The sequence below is a fragment of the Hevea brasiliensis genome, chromosome 16 (genome assembly GCF_030052815.1).
Source record: "Hevea brasiliensis isolate MT/VB/25A 57/8 chromosome 16, ASM3005281v1, whole genome shotgun sequence".
Lineage (NCBI taxonomy): Eukaryota > Viridiplantae > Streptophyta > Magnoliopsida > Malpighiales > Euphorbiaceae > Hevea > Hevea brasiliensis.
The window spans coordinates 60740590-60758307 of NC_079508.1; the positions used below are offsets into that span (position 1 = coordinate 60740590).

A 17718-nucleotide genomic window follows, 5' to 3' on the forward strand; every position below is an offset into this window, starting at 1 on the left:
TAACTGAAAACGAAGTCTTTGTTCTGATTTTGATTTTCAATTCTCAATTATTGGGCCTTTAGTTTTTGAAATTAAATTAATGTCGTAAAAACATATATTTTATAACTTTTAAAATTAAAATAGATGTTTTAAGCAAAATTAAATTATAGCATAATTTTTCAAATATAAATACTTTTAAAAAAAATTTAACAATAAATAAATTTATAATTTCATATTTTTTTATTAAATTAATATAGAATTTAAATATAATATTTAATCTCTCTGTAGCTGTACCCTTATCAAAATTGCGGTGAGTTCGCAATCCAAATCCAACGGCTGAGAGATATCATGTAATCGCAAAGGGTAATTAATTACAAAGTTAAAAAATATATATAATTATTAAAAAAAAAATTAAAATCAATTACAAGTACACGAAGACGATTATGAGGCTATAAATATTTCTCCGACTGGCGAAGTCCACGACGTCATCTTTTATTGCTCAGGTTTCTCCGATTACAGCTCTGGTCTGGCATTCTTCTCCTTTTCAATGGCTTTACCAAATACAAACCTTCTTCTTCTCTTCTCAATTCTCGCTGCTTTTCTCTCCTTCTCTGCCTCCGCTAGACCCTGCAAAACCCTCTTCATCTCCTCCTACTCCTTTTCCATCAAGCCTCTTTACCCTAACCCTAACTCTGACCGCCCTTCCTCCTCCGGATTCGTCACCATCGTCACCGAAATCACCCAACAACACTCCTCTTCCGAGATCTTCCTCGATCGCCGGGTTTTCCCTGCTGTTGATGCTTCTGAGCCCAAAGGTATCCAACGGCGGCAGGCAGGCCCTGACTTGCCTTTTGGGCTTTCCTCCTATGACATGAGTTCTCTCCGCGATCGCACCAAGGACATTCTCAGTGTCGTCGTCGCCTTGCTTTTTGGGGTTGGTTGTGGCGCTCTTACCGCCGCTACCATGTACTTGGTCTGGTCCCTCTTCTCTACTCGTTACGATTATCGCTACGAGGAATTTGATAGCGAGGATGGAGATGAAGAGGATGATGTTAGCCCTAAGAAGATGGGTTATGTTAAGATCCCTGAAGCTGATTCCATGCCCAAGCAGGTGAAAGAGGTGGTATGAGGAGGTTTTCCTTTTTATATTTATAACGAAAAAAATTTAATTTTTCGTTTAGGGTTTTAATCAACTGTTATCCCTCGTGTTGTTTATGTCCTGCGGATTATTATTGAACAGCTAATGTTGCTTTCTATTGTGTTATTGTCAAGAAAGCGTATGGCTTCCATCTATTGCTATATATTTATGTCTTCTAATTCTAATAGATTGATTTCTTTTGTGCTATTATTTTTTTGCATTGATTTCTTTGGTGGTGCAATTTTTGGATATTGATAAGAAATTGAGTTTAAACAGAATAATCGATCTCAATTAGTCTGAGATTACGGTTTAGTTATTGATATGATTTATTTGGTGTTGCTTTGTTCATTTTCCCTGGTCGTTCAAATCACACGTGGATGATAATTTAATGTTTAAGCATCCCTTAATTGGGTGTGCTTAATTTGCTTATATGGGTATTTGGCTATGTTAGTTTAGATTTTTGTGGAAACTAGCAATTGTTAAGACTCCTGAAGTAATTTTTAAATTTTTGTGAAACTCATCATTCACCAATTGAGCAAGGGAGCGCAGGCATGAATAGTACTGAATATGGTTGTGGAACCGATATTTTCTAATGGAATACCAAGGTAAGTTCAGCCATCCACTAAATGATTTATGTTCTGAATTTGATGAAATTTTCCGGAATTAGGAACAGCTACAAGGCATATCGAATGCATAGGAGCATGCGGGAACTCTTGGGACAAACTAACTTTGTTATTTGTGTTATGACATGACTCAACTCAATTCAACTAAGTCTTTATCTCAAAAATTTAGAGTCGGCTATATAAATTCTCTTTCTTCAATCTAAACGATTTTGGGGTTAAATCCTCGGAAATGTTTAATGCTTCTAGGTTATGTTGTACTACTCTCCTCCTCCAAGTCAGTTTAGGTCTATTACTTCTTTTTTTTTTTTTTCTATCCTCTATCTCTATCTTAATGTGCTCTACTTGTCTAACAAGAGCCTCCGTATGTCTACGCTTCACATGACTAAATCACTTCAATCTCACTTCTCTCAACTTATCTTCAATTGGTACCATTCCTACCTTTTCTCTAATAATCTCGTTATGGATTTTATCTAGTCTAGTATGGCCACTCATCTTCCTTAACATTCTCATTTTCGGAACTCTTATCTTAGACACATACGACTCCTTCAGTGCCCAATACTCACTATCATATAACATGGCCGGTCGTATGGTTGTACGCTAAAATTTTCCTTTCAACTTATTGAAAATCTTGCGATCACATAAAACTCTCGTGGCACGTCTCCACTTCAACCATTCGGCTTTAATTCTATGAATAACATCCTCTTCACATCCCTCATCTGTTTGAAGTACTGAGCTGAGATATTTAAAGTGATTACTTTAGGACAGTAGCACTCCATCCAAACTAACTAACTCTATCCAAACTAACTCTTTCCCTATCATCAATTCGGCCTTAACTGAACTTGTAATGCATGTATTCTGTCTTCGTTCTACTTAACTTAAAACCCTTTGACTTTAGAGTACTTCTCCAAAACTCTAGCTTTCTATTAACTTCTTCTTGCGTCTCATCTATCAAAACTATATCATCCGTAAACATCATGCGCCAAGGGATACTCTCTTGTATATATTTCGTTAATTCATCTAAAACTAATGTAAAAAGGTAAGGGTTTACAGCTAAACTTTGGTGTAATCTAATTGAGATAGGAAAATCTCGTGTCCTCTCCCACTGTCCGCAAAACAGTAGTTGCTCCTTCATATATGCCTTTCAACACTTGTATGTACCTAATAGATACCTCCTTTTGTTCTAACACTCTCCATAAGGCATTTTTTGGACCACTATCATAAGCCTTCTTCAAATCGATAAAAATCATGTGTAAATCTTTTCTCGCATCTCTATATTTCTCCATCAAGCTTCTGATGAGAAAGCTCGCTTACATAGTTGAACAATCAGGTATGAAGCCAAATTGATTAGGAGAGATAGAAATATCATGACGTAGTCGATGTTCCACAACTCCCTCTCACAATTTCATAGTATGGCTCATGAATTTAATTCTCTTATAGTTTGAGCAACTCTGTATATCTCCCTTATTTTTAAAAATAGGTACTAAAATACTACTCCTCTATTCGTCAAGCATTTTCTTTGAATTTAGAATCTTATTAAACAATTTAGCTAATCATGCCACTCCCATATCTCCTAATCATTTCCACACTTCAATTGGTATTCCATCGAGTTCACAGGCTTTACCTACCTCATATTCTTAAGTGCTTCCTTTACTTCTAAAGATCTAATCCTTCTAGTATAATTCACATTATTTTCTATTGCTCTGTAGTCTATATTCACTCTATTACCATTTTGACTATTATCAAAGAGATCATCAAAATAATTTTTTCATTTTTCTTTAATATCCTCATCTTTCACCAATATTTTTCCTTTTTTATCCTTAATGAATCTAACTTGATTGAAATCTTGACGTTTCTTTTCTCTCCTCCTTGTTAATCTATAAATATCTTTCTCCCCTTCTTTAGTTTTAAATTTCTCATATAATTTTTCAAAAGCCTGCGCTCTTACTTGACTATTTGCCTTTTTTGCCTATTTATTTGCTATTTTATATTGTTCATATGCCTCATTATTATCACACTTAGGTAATTTCTTATATCATTCTCTCTTTCTCTTTATTGCCTTTTGTATTTCCTCTCTTTTGAGGGTTGTCTATGTCCTCTAGACCCTCCAAGTGTTTTTTTAGCTACTTCTCTAATATTTGATGCCATCTGTATTTGTGCTATGATTGAACCAATAAAATATAATTGTTTCATTTCTATAGTCAGTTCTTTTTTGTTCCAAGTCTCAAATACCAGGTGCAATTAGTTGCGTAATAACTGTTGTCAAAACTTTGAAGTGCAAGCTTGAATTCTCTGGTAGTTGCAAAGGAGGCAATATAGTTTCTGATCATTGGAATTTCCATAGGGTTCTTTGTCTCGTGAACAAGTCATTGATATAAATGTGATCATCATATTCAATAAACCTGATTTTCCTTCAGTAACTCCCGGTTATGATAAACAATGATTAGTTTGACTTTGCTGAATGCTGCTTATCTGAAACATTTCTAGCCCATTGATATAAATCTATTTGCTAAGTGTATCCGTACCTGAATATTGTGAAGTTTGCCCAAAGCACTGATTAATTAATAAAATGAAGTCTTGCAACTTGCATGATGGTTAAATTCACATAACCCTGATTTTTTTTCCCCAATACTGGTGATAATTTTGTAAACTGTTAGTTGAGTAGATATGCTTACAACACTAATGGCTTCGTTTGGAATAAATCGTTTTCAAGAGAAGAATTCAATTGACAATCATGCTTGTTTTCAATTTGTTTGAAATGAAATGTTTTTTTTCTTCTTTCATTGTAAATATGAAAATTGATTAAAAGAAAATCAATTGAATTGAATTCTTATAAAATTTTAGATTTCAAATGGGAGGTTATTGAGAGAGAAGATCTGATTCATATTGGAATACTAGTAGTGCGATTACAGTTTTTGTGTGGCATGTGTAAGATATAATTTTGTGTAAATTGATAGGTGGTATATGGAATAAATTAATCTGCGTGCATTGGGTCATTTTTATTGTGAAGCTTTTAAGAGATGGGTGGCATATGTGTCATACCATTCAAAGTTTTAGTTGATGTGCGCCTGCTCGGGGGATCTGGAATTCTGATGTGGAGAACGACACAGTTGGTGCGTGGTCAATTTGCACTAACATTTGAGCGATTGATTAGTGGTGGTCTATAGCTTTTCTTTACAATGAAATGATAGAATATCCTAGTGGATTGTTCCTTGGGTGCGTTTGCAGATTCGTGAGAAAAACGTTTTCTAGAATTCTATTTTCATCCACGAAAAGTTGACATATGGGATGAGATTGATGGTAGGGAAATATTGGTGCATGGTAGTTTTGCCCCTTTGGAAATTCGGTCTTCGTGGATTTGCTTTGTGCCTTGCACGATGTCTCTCTGCTAAACTGGGATTTAGATGTATTTTGACATTATGGGATTCACATATTCTCGTGGAATGAAATGGGGGTAACTATCATGCCATGAAAAGCTATTGCCAGGGGGGCTGCTCTAGTCTGGACGGCTCGATTTAACAAAAATTAATAATTTATAGTCTTTATTTATTTTATGAAAAATATTTCTTTTAAAAATATTTTTTTATATATTTTTTAATATTTTAAATATTATATAAAAATATTAATACACATATGATATAAATATATATTATTAATTTAATTTTATAATTAAATAATAAAAAATATATTTTTAAGTAATTTTTATAAAAGGTATTTTCATATATAAATTATTTTTAGTAAACCAAAAAAAAATTTAGCTTAATTGAATTAAAATTTTAAGACATTGAAATTTGATTTAAATTGATTTAGTGATTATTATTATAATTTTAAATAAAAATATTATTAATATAAAAAAATAAATACTTAAATATGATAGTTAATATTTTTATCATATTTTTTTAAATATAACATATAATATATATTTAAAATTATATAAAATATTATTTAACTATGAGTATTAAATATTATAAGGTTGTTAATTAATTCAGTTTATAAGTTTTAAAAAGTTTTAAAAATAGGTTGATCTATTTGCTTATAATAATTTTAGGGCCCATAAGTCTTATATGATTATAAATTAGTTTGATAAAGTATTTTATTATATTATTTTTATTTAATTTTAAAAATTTTAATTAAAAATTTTATTTAATATTATTTTTAATCATTTTAATAATAAATGTGCTTATAGATTATATTTTATCAAACACATTAACTATTTATTAATTATTTATAAGTATTTTAAATAAATATATAAAATTTTAAATGTTTATAAATTTAAATTATTTGACTCAACTTATATGGAATTGAATTCTAAGTATTTTGTGAGTCAAATTGAAATAGTTGAAAAGTAAGGTAGATACATTTACAATATGAATGTTATTCATATATAAAAATTATATTTATAAAATTTGAAAAATAATTTTGTGTAATAATTACTACACATTTAGAATTTCAATTGAATCTTGCGGTCATAAAAATATATTTTATATATTAACTATAATAGCTATTAAATTTATTGTTACAAGCGGCACATTGATTTTTTTTTTTTTTTTTTTTTGAGATGATGAATTATTTTCTTGATAAATATAGAGAAGAAGATGAGAAATCCACAAATTTATCATTATAAATATAGAATTTTCTTTTGGGGTAATGACAGCAGAAATACTTAATATACTTTCACATTAAAAATAGTTCGTGATCTTATAATATTTTTCTAGTAAGGTGTATTTAGCTATTTATTCTCAACAGGATAGTGTTAATACGAACATAAATTCATGCTGATTTAGAAAAAAAAAAAAAAAAGAAGATAATTTCAAAGTCTTTTGGTTATATTTTCTCGTACAATTATTTCCCTATTTCTATCTAATTTCCGAATTCAGCATCCACTTAATGCCCACAAAAAGAATTTTGGTAATCGAACTGTCTTAATAATAAAAAAAATCATTTGTTAAAACAATTCAATTGAAAGTCAAATATTTCTTTGATAAATGACATCCAATTCCTTTTCTTTTTCTGTCCTTCCTTCTGTTTCTCTATTCTCATTCTTCTAATATTGACGGCCAGAAGAAAGGTTTTCGCGTAAACTCTGGTTTTGAATGAAAGGTACAGGATTTTTCACACGTACTTATGATGGTTGGTACGTGCCCATATTAAAATTAATTCTCACTGAACATCCAATTCAAGGTAACCTCATCTGCCCCTAATCAATGTGAAAATCGCACCGGTATAAAAATAAAGAACCATAACAAATGTAGCCAACGAAAATTGATTTTTTTTTTATTTTTTTTCATAACAGCAAAGATGCTATAGACTGCTCACACGAATTCCGATATGCTAGAACTTTCTGAAATTCTAAATTTTTTTTAAGTGCCTGTGGTGAATTTACACGTATTTTATCCACCACAACCAAAGTCAAATTCATCAGAACTAGTTAGTCTAGGAAAACAGGTGGTATATAATAAATTTTCAAGAGATGATGCATAGGAACAAAAACGTAGTACACACACTAGAGTGGAAAACTAATAAATCTTATCTCGGCCCTAGAGAGCGAGAATTTCATGTCAATACGTGGAAGGATGTCATACAGCATACAGCTCTCAATCGGCCGCATTCTGCAGAGCTGCAGACAAGGTCTCTAGCCCCATCGTTACTCAATCCTTCAACCTACATTTGGGCCGAAGGACTCCACCCCCTGCTCCCCCATCTTTTGTACATCCCCTGGAGAAAGTATCTTGATATACCAAACATTATTCACAAACGCCCTGCAGATAAACAATAACCATATAAGGCTACAAAGAAGAGGATAGATCCCTGTGAATAGAAAACAAAATTAAAATCAGTTTTTATTATTTATCATGTGTACTTACTCCCATGGGTCATCTCCAAGGAGAAGCACATCGTTCTCCCTGTCGACAAATACAAGCTGCCAGCCTGATCTATGAGGGTTTTCTAACTTTCCCTCGATGCCAAACATCTGTGCCAGTTCCTCTCGCAGCTCATGGTAGCTGCTGAACCGGGAGATGTCCAGTGACCGCCCAACCGACCCTGACTTATAGACCTGCAAAAAAACATAGGTAGACATCGAATCACTTCCCTATGACTGCTGAGCAACAAAGTCCAATTGATTGCAATTGGATCATACCTTGACAAATGTTCGACTTGGGGTTGGCGGGTCGACTTGCCCTGCACTTGGCAATAATTCAGAAGAGTCTTGCACACCACCATATATAGAACTCTGAAACCCAGAATCCCCTAATGGCATTGACGAAACATCAGTATCAACAGCAGAAGTGGCATATCTGGGCAGTGTGGTAGGTAGTAGGAGTCCAGATGAATCGATATTCACACCAAAATTAGTAGCATTCTGAGCATCCATGTTGCAATTTTCAGACTCCATAGCATGATCTTTCTCAGGATATGGCCGTGTAAGTGAAACTGAGTTGGTAAAGGCATTGACCTGTGAAGGAGCATATTTCGAGACCCAAGACTGTTGGGGCAACTGCTCAGTTAGTGTAGTTAGTGTAGAATGACCAGTTCTGGTGAAGTCCAAAAGATTACCGCTCCCTTCAGCACACAGAGAACCAAGCATGTTCTGTATAGGGGTAGTAGATGCTGTGAACTTGTTGCTCGAGTCCATGAAATCTGTTTTCAAAAAAGATGGAGAAGGCACATTTGACTGCTGTCTCTTGAGTTGTTCACCTTGAATCTGAAGTGCATCATGGTAATTATGTTGTTGCTGTGCTTGATCATCCGGCTGATTGTTGAGTTGTTGCTGCAGCAAATGCCGGGGCAAGCTTTCAGTTGAAATCTGATTTTGTGCCTGAAGCATATTATGAGAGGCTGATTGTTGAATTGCTTGATGTTGCTGCTGTAGCTGCAACAGTGGATAATGGTTGCTTGACTGTTGAAGATATTGAAAAGGCTGCTGAAACTGCATAAATTGCTGTCTCAGGGGATCTCCACTTCCCAGATTCTGTAAACCAGTAGCCAACATAGCCTGGTACCACTGGTTCTGATCATTCCCCAGCAATGCAGGATCCAGTCTCGGCTGCGTCCATGGAAGCATATTAACAGCTTGAAAATTCAGAGAGTGAAGACCCTGCTCACTTGTTCCACCCCTTAGCCACATTAAGCCATTGCCAGCTTCATCTCTGTTATCTGCAAAAGGATGAGGTTTAGGATTAAAGAAACAGTCAGAATTTAAGGAGAGGCGAAGAGTGAAAGGGCTGTTCAGAGAGAGGGCATGCATAGTGGACAAAATTGTCAAACTCCTAGAGCTACAAAAAGTTTGGACTGTATATGGAGTGAGAACCTTATGCTGACATTATCCAAGAAGCACTTTCACTACCAGCTTAAATATTTGCAAATTAACTACCCAAGCTCAGTAAAACATTAGTACCTACACAGGTTTCTTTTTCCCCTATTAAAAAACAAATCTAAATTTACTTCAAACTATCAAAAAGAGTTCGCCAACTAGTCTGAGACTAAATCTTAGTTGTTGTTGTATCAAAAAGAGTCTGCAATTGAATAAAGAGAAAGGAATTCACGGGAACTGAAGCAACATTTTTTTTTTGTGGGGGTAGGGGGAACTCTAATATCATGTTGGGGTATGGATACACCAGCTCAAAGGTCAGTTGGCAAAAAACAAAAGATACAATGCTCTTGTCGCCAAAGACCAGTTTGCAATGCCATTAGTAACACCAATTGCAATTTACATTTAAGCAGGTATCAGAAAGCTTAGAAGTGGCCAGGAGTTTGTAGTTGGAACTTGGAATAACAATTTAATCAGTGGTTATTTTGCAAGATGAAGGAAACAAAGGAAAAGATGCATATACAACTCAACTCAACTCAACTAAGCCTTTATCCCAAAAATTTGGGGTCGGCTATATGGATTCGCTTTTTCCACTAAATGGTTTAGAATTTATTTACTTTCATTTTGGAGAGAGATGATTAGACCACATGAAAGAAAAAGAAATATAAGCTAAATATATGTAATTGAAAGATAAAACGCCATTTCATCCATGGAGTCTCCCCAAAATGATTAGACCACAGGAAAGAAAACCAAATGTAAGCTAAATATATGTAATTGAAAGATGCCATTTCATCCATGGAGTCATTTCTAAGCTAAATGAGTATTTTGAACTTTTCTGCATAATCAACTGAATATTGATAAAAAAAATTAAAATAAATGCCATATTGGGCCGCTTATGCTAATTTACTTCGCTTGTAGCCTTCTGTGGGATAAACAAAAAAAATCCATTTACATATTACATCTAGTAATATGTAAATATAAATAATGTTCATTGCCTGCAGTATTATAAATATAAAACTAGTAACTCAAAACAAAAACTGATTCAACCCCACAACAAAAGGAGGCTTGAACCATGAACGCATATAAATCACAATTTCTAGTGTTCACCATTCAAGTTGAATAAACCTCAAGGAATTCCCCCTACCTCCACTCCCTAAAGCATGAGAAGAACAAACCCACAGAGAAACTGGAAAAGAAAACAAAAACAAATTGTCCCAAAACAAATTGAAGGATAGTCTTTTGGTGTGTATTGAAAGTTTTGACTAATATTCTCAGACTCATGATTTGCAATTACTTTAAAGAATCATGTTTCATTGCAACTTTGCCAGATGTTTGAGTCAATACCTGACTAAAGTATTCTGAAAGCAAAGGAATACTTGGCTATGTTCTTCCTCCACACCAGTTGCCACTGCCTTTTCTTTCTTTCTTTATAGTTAAAATAATTTTCATTTAACCAACACAATCCAATTGTGTCTTCATATCCCTAAAAGCATACTATGAATCCAGCAAGTTTTATGAAGAAAAAGATGCCAAAAGGTCCACAAAAATTAAAGAATAATACCATGCAGAGATGAGGGCCCAGGATGCCAAGGTCGTCTGAGTCTGAGGGGAAACAGTGATGGATACATGGGGAAAGTTGTTAAAGGCTCAATCTCCCATAATGATACCCTTGGTTGCCTCTCACTGGCTGTTGACTCATCCCAGCCAACCTACACGGAAAGGTTAAATGAAAAAAGGCAAAAAAGAGGAAATCATGCAAAGACAACAAGTTACATAGAATTTAGCTCAATTCATCTTTTGCTGAAATGCACGTGTGTGTGTGTGTGTGTGTGTGTAGATACACATGCATACAAGACACAACATAGAATAAAGAACTTGGACTGTAAATTTCACAGCTTAGCAGTAAGATAGCCCAATACCAAAAGCATGTATGAAAAAGGAGTCTACATTAGAACTTTCAAGGGAATTGAAGAGTAGTCAAGAAACTTTTAAGCCTTGTGTATTAGAAAATATGAATCAACGTACAAGGAATAAAATTACACAAAAGGTCACACATGAGAAATTAACAATATGCATGGATATTACACAGGAATTTTTAAGAATCATAAGGTTAAATCTGGTTATTTTAGTTTTTGAACTAATAGCCTAATCTCCATTACCTAGAATTTATGTTTGTTTAAAAATTATTTAATACCCATTCTCTAGAAGTTAATATGATCATTATATGAATCAAAATCTTGTTAGATATGATCTAGAATTTATGGGAAAATACAATATATTTGCCGAACCACATAGTTAAAAGTTCAGACCCTAATTTCAAGGGCTCTGCACATGAAGAGTATTTAAAAAGAAAACATAAAAAAACAAGGGGAACACTTAACTCCTTAAGCACAAAATCAGGAGATGTACCATATTGATAGTATGATGTTAATAGAATAACAGCATAAAAAGCATGCCATTGTTTCAGCCGGACCACACACATTAAGTCCACTTACCTTGACAGAACGCCAATGAGAATTTGGCCACCGAACAGGATCCAGATCACTTATGCCAGTTATCGTACCCATATACCTGGCCAATGGAAGTTTACAGCATCAACACAACAGCACATATGCATATGGCATGATACAATATATCATGTAGAGGCAGCAGCTTCATGGTACCATACACAGCATGCATTTCAAACGATTTTGGTCCCATGCTATCACAGCCAATGATGAACTCATCAACCCAAATCACACAGCAGATAAAACAATGTTTCTACCAATGTCCATTAACTGCATTGTTTCCTCACGAACAAATACTGATAAGTAAATCTTATTCACAGATTCATGGGCGCCAAAGCTTGAGAGCCCAGCTGATGGTCCAAAAGAAAAATACACATGCATTACATTTAACCCTCAGTAGCATGACATAAGAAAACAAGAAAACTATCTCTTCATTATACAGTTCAATTTCCCAAGACTCAAGTTCGATATAGCTAATTGAAAGATTAAAGATATATTAAAATGACATAATAAGTTACAATTTTTTTTTTTATAGAAAGAATAAATTAGTTAGATGTCGTCATATCAGTAAAGGATTTATCAATAATGATGACATTTAGGCAGCATAAACAATTGAATGACAAAAACACAAGACTTGATAAATTAATAAATGATCCCACATGATAAACTATGAATGCCATAGTAAACTATCAACTACCATAATACCTACGGACACTTGATTCTTCAGTCTCAAAGAGCATGCGGAAGCGCATCCCAACCGAAACACGTGTGTGGAATACTGCTTTGACATATTTGGAAAGGGGTATAACAAACTCAGATGGACTAGCCCTGCAAAAAGTAAACATGTTAGATGGAACAATTAAACCATCAAAAGAAAAGAAAGTTAAGAACATGTTTGGCACCTTGGATTATAGAAAACTGTAAAACAGCTGTTGGTTGCTGCTGCATGAGCTGCAGCAGCAAGAAGTCCGATATGCATACTATCACTAGATAATACGGATGATGGCATCACAGTTTGTGGTCGAGTAGCCCGACGAATTCCCAAAAGAAGCTGATTTTTCTCATTCCTAGTGGCAGGAATTTTACATAGTTAGCCGCATTGAATGAAAACTTCTGTGGTACAGAGAAAGAGGATTATATACCAGATAAAAAGAACAGAATCTCCAGCCACAAGTCTTTTGGCACTAACAAATACACTCCACCCAGTAGTGAGCAGATGCCGTTTGGGCTGTCCTGCAGTATGTGCAAAGAATGGAAGTTGTCAGCTAGCCATGACAATGTAGCTTAAAATTAAAAAAAAAAAAAATTAGAATACCATCCTGGCACATGTATGAAATGATATAACCAGTTATCATTGCAAATGAATTATAGAAGACTACTAGAATAAAGCTAAGACAGTCATATTGCCGCTATCCCTCATAGAGGATCAACAGGCAAAGTATTAGACAAAAGTACTCCATCACAATCGTCAAAGAACATCTCAAAATGCATATGGCAACGTCAAAGACTGTCAATTCAAAAATCATATGGGAAGCAACTTCTTAAACAGAATCCTGTTGAACCCCCTTTCAGCAGTCTGTAGGTTATTTTGACCCATCCACACCTCCCTGGACTTGAGCTCGGTGACAAGTAATGTAAAATTCAGCAGATTTTACTGAACCTCATATCATTAGCTTAAATATTAAAGTACCAGATTTAAACACACAAATAATGCTTTCACATTTGCCTCTTATTGTAACTCTTAGTGTCTCCTGGACACAATCACGGTCAGTTACTAATAAGATCCAGGAAGATTTCAGGCAGATGGACTGTAAAGCAGATTATCCTAACTTATTCTAGCACCCTATAAGACAAACCAAAAGAAATCAAGAAAGACATCAATTTTCACAAGTCATTAATGTTGGTAAAAGGTTGCTAATACCGTGAACCACTGATCAGTGTTAGGTTTCCAATGTTAATTCTTTTTAGCTCTTTTATTTTCTAGATTTAACAACTCAAGTTTTCATTTCTGTAGAACTCATTTTGCATGCTCAATTCGTCAAAGCAAGCAGAACTAATTTTCCTAGCAAGTTGTGTTTAGACTTGTTCTGTACTTTGAAAATTTTGAGCTCTTCTTGTTTGATAGGGAAAAATTTTGGAGGCCAAAATCTGAGTACCTATGTTCACCCAACAAAATCCATTTCTTCAAAAATACATTTGATTTTTGACAACTCTCAATTTGCGTCACTAGCAATACTTTTCAGGACAGGTGAACTTATCGTCCTGACCCAAAAAGCCAACACATATCCTACCTAAAGTCCAATCTCACGAAGAAAAGCCGTGCCGATTGCCAGAATCAAGGAAAAGTCCTATCACCTAATCTAATAGTAGATATTTTGCCTAATGCAAGCTGCAGAAATGCACAACAAACACTATATAAGACAGAGATGCCCAGTGTGTGCGTGTAGGGGGTTCCTATTAAAAAGAAACGCCTGAACCAACAAAGCAATTCAAAGGAAGAATATAACATCAGTAATATTCTATCACATGACATTGAAGGCAGATGTGATCTTCCACTAGAGGAGATGAGCCAAACTGCCTTGCACACTTGGCAAAAATAATTACACAGACGTAAAAGGATATAGAGAAATGCAGTCAGATGGTTCAACAATTAGATCGCAATTGATAACACAAAATAAGACATAACACAGAGACTGCCATTGTAAAACATTCTTATTTTGGCCAAATGCAGAGTTGTTTCACTGCCAATTGCAATACCACTTTAAAGCAATGGAATTATTGTTGAAACTTCTACTTGGAAGCATATAATAACAATGGTGAGGTCACTATATCGATATTTTAACAACACATACAACTTATTAAAAAAAGATTAAAATATAATGGAAGAACGTGTCAGAATACTAGTTATTGACCCCAAAAAAACTCCAATACTACCTCGAAAAATATGCCTAAATTTCCATTCAACATCATGCAGATCTCTTGCAATAAGTTCCTGCGCTGGTGGCTGCTGCGAGAAATCCTGGACAAACGAAACATTTATACACATACAGATATAACATCATTAGCACTTAACTAAATATAAATGATCGTGAGAAATTAGAAAAAGATTACCAGGGGAGGAAAAACTTTCTCTGCAGCACGACGGGGAACAGAAAAACCTCCATGCGTACTAGTATCACTGGCAGTCAATGTCTTGCAAAAATAATTAGTGGGCTGCTTGCTTGGCATTCCCAATTCCATGGGAAGAAATGTATCCTTCTGCTCTTGCTGTACGTGCAATGATAACAAAAATAATTTCAAAACAATGTTAAATAAAAAAAACCAACATCATCATCAAACTAGAATTCAATTAGATAAACCCTATCCTGCAATTGAGAATAAGTGCACAATTACCGGAGTCAAGGGCTGTAAAGTCATCTGGGCATACACTTCATCTGTTTCAACATCTGCCTGAAATTCCAAGCATATTCCATTATTCAAATTTTAAGTTTTACGTCATTAATTGAACAAAAAAACAATAATTATAATTAAAAGGTGCTTAAGAAAAGGGGGAAAATTAAGGAAAGTTGAAAATTGTACAAGATAAATAAAACCCACATGCATAGTGACATTGTGGAGTTGGCATATCAACTGGGGCGGCAAGCTTGGGTAATTGGGTATGTGCCCATCAACTTCTTTGTTAGTAGTGGCAGCTACCTACACAGTTCATTTCATTTGAATCAAAACTGAAAATTAGTAAATGAACCAGGATCGCTTTGAAACCAGAATAAAAAAGAGAAATTAAGAAAAGAAGACCTGCTCGCTATGTCCCTGAGGGAAGTAGACCACTCGGCTACCCATGGTTGGTAGGGACACGAGTGGTCCAGCGCAGGCATGCCATAGCTCCGAATTTAAACATTTCTTCTCGCCTATCAACATGATATACACAACAATAAACCCAGTGAAAAAGAAATTAAATTGTAGTTCAATTGGTCATCACTTATGGTAAGAAAGCTTAATCATCCTCTTAAATTAAATGCAAAGATTAATGAGAAAACAATAAAGCTCTAATGACACACAAAAATAACAAATGGACTTTGAGAGAATCGAGAAATAACAACAAAAGAAAAAGGAGGGGGGAGGGGGAGGAGGAAAAAATAAAATAAAATAAAAAGGGAAAACAAATAAGATACCTTCATGACCCTGCTGACCCAACCCTGACGTTGAAAGCTTCATCTTCCACTCTTTTTTTTCTATCTCCTTTTGTTTTTCTATATATATATATTATTTATAAATTGTCTTAATTAATAAAATATTAGCTATATAAAACCCTCACTCACAGCTACCATAGTAATAATAGTAATCATCTTCCAATCCAACAAAAAACCCTTGCATTCTCTCATCTCTTCACACTTCTCTCTCCTAAATTCACACTCTATTAATTACAAGCACTCAATAGAAAAAATAGGGAAAAAAAAAAGAAAAATAAAACTAACAATTAGACAGTGCACTTGAAGCTTCAAAACCCTAAACACGTAAAACCCTAACAAAGCAAACAAATTTGAAATCAGATCAAACCCAAATCCAAAGAGATCTTCTTTACTACTTCAAAAATAGGTAATCCCGTAATTTCGCAAAAAATAAGCCCCGAAATAAAGCAACACGTTCTTCGAGATCGCCATGAAAGAGCGCAGAGAGAAAGAGAGAGAACTAAAGACGGAAACAAAGAAAGGAAAGGAAAAGAAGTAAACTATCACTATCTCGATTGAGAAAGAGAGAGTGTGGCTTGGGTTCAGCTTTGAAGCTCACTAGCAAGACAGAAAGAGAGAGAGAGAGAAAGAGAGAGAGAGAGAGTTCTCTCTATTATAAGGGACCCGACCAAACTGGACCTGAGAGCAGTAGTGAGCAGAGAGAGAGAGAGAGAGAGAGAGAAATGGAATCTGGAACATTGAAGGATCCGTACAGGAAGATCGTAGCCGTTGGCTAGGTGCTGAAATGACAGCAGGCATGTGCATCATCCTTCAGTGGTCGTTGTCAGAGTACGAATTATTTAAAAATTTTCTAAAATTTATTTTTCGAAAAATAGTAAAAATAATTGACTAAAGAATGATAGATAGACCGAGGGGGGACTCCCGTCCATCGCATCTTATGCGTTTTATTTATTATTTTTTTTTAACGATAGAAATTTTTAAAATGAAAGAACAAAATCAAATCATATTATAAAAATGTCATTCATATTTGTAAATTATTCAATTTTAATAATTTTTTTAGAAGCATCAAATTCTTGCTCAACTATTATAACTTATTTATAATAATTTTTTTTTTTTTTTACCCATGCATGCCACCACCACCTCTCCTTAAGCTCATCCTGATAATCACAGACGGAGTTATGTTGGGTTAAGAGATAGGGGTATTGAGTCTCCTTAAATTTTGATCATTTTTAAGAATTTAATAATAATTTTTTAAAATTTTTTTAATTTTTTATTAAATTTTAATAAATATGAAAGTTTAAAGATTTTAAATAAGCTTAACAGTAATATTATATAAAAAAATTTTAAATTCTTTATCAAAAAAATAATACAACAAAATACAAATTTTCATATTAAAAAAATCAAATTGTTATTATTTTTTAATTCTATATTTTTTATTAATTTTATTTTATTATTTTTTTATCTAATAAATTTATAATCACTGATTTTTTATTTTTTAAAATATAAATTATTAAATAATATCATTAAAGAAAAGTTAAACACAATTCTCCCATTTTTTTTATCAATTTAAAATATTGATAATTTTCTTCTTATAATCTCATTATTATTTTAAATTTTTTTTCCTTGTTAAAATGTATTCATATTCAAGTTAAAAAAAATTCTTTTATAATATTAAAAGATAAACGATGTTATTTATTTTATTTAATCTATAATTTTAATTAAATTTATTTTTTCATAATTTTTTATTTTATTTAATCTATAATTTTAATTGAATTAAAAAGAAATAAATTTGAGATAAATTAATAAAATTTTTAATATTAAACTATCAATATATTTTAACAATTAATCATTCCTTATATTTTTAAACTAATTATAATTCTATTTAATTTTTAACAAATTAACTTTTAAAAAAAATATTAAAATTTTTATTTTTATTATTATATTTATTAAATATTTTTATTTTATAAGTATAAAA

The 17718-nt window shown here is 33.4% G+C and overlaps 2 protein-coding genes across 2 annotated transcripts; one reads left to right on the plus strand and one right to left on the minus strand.

The window, feature by feature from the left end:
* The first annotated feature begins 403 nt into the window (after positions 1-403).
* Positions 404-1324, plus strand: LOC110666902 (uncharacterized). Its single transcript, XM_021827555.2, has one exon. It carries the CDS (start codon positions 527-529, stop codon positions 1106-1108), a length of 582 nt encoding a protein of 193 aa, XP_021683247.1. The 5' UTR covers positions 404-526; the 3' UTR covers positions 1109-1324.
* A 5660-nt stretch (positions 1325-6984) lies between these two features.
* LOC110666901 (auxin response factor 8) lies at positions 6985-16427 on the minus strand. Its single transcript, XM_021827554.2, has 14 exons — positions 15726-16427; positions 15349-15461; positions 15151-15249; positions 14947-15003; positions 14665-14820; positions 14488-14572; positions 12696-12786; positions 12456-12620; positions 12259-12381; positions 11542-11617; positions 10608-10755; positions 7877-8892; positions 7602-7792; positions 6985-7496 (listed from the first exon to the last, which is right to left on the minus strand). The coding sequence occupies exons 1-14, from the start codon at positions 15766-15768 to the stop codon at positions 7394-7396; spliced, it is 2466 nt and encodes an 821-aa protein (XP_021683246.1). The 5' UTR covers positions 15769-16427; the 3' UTR covers positions 6985-7393.
* Positions 16428-17718: the final 1291 nt, after the last annotated feature.

What these genes read in the sequence shown, in the direction of transcription:
- LOC110666902 (XM_021827555.2), top strand. Translation starts at nt 527, where the DNA reads ATGGCTTTACCAAATACAAACCTTCTTCTTCTCTTCTCAATTCTCGCT.
- LOC110666901 (XM_021827554.2), bottom strand. Translation starts at nt 15,768, where the DNA reads ATGAAGCTTTCAACGTCAGGGTTGGGTCAGCAGGGTCATGAAG. An exon ending in ATTTAGGCATATTTTTCGAG is followed by an intron (nt 12,787 to 14,487) that starts GTAGTATTGGAG and finishes CACATACTGCAG; the next exon opens with GACAGCCCAAACGGCATCTG. An exon ending in CTTGGAGATGACCCATGGGA is followed by an intron (nt 7,497 to 7,601) that starts GTAAGTACACAT and finishes GTTTATCTGCAG; the next exon opens with GGCGTTTGTGAATAATGTTT.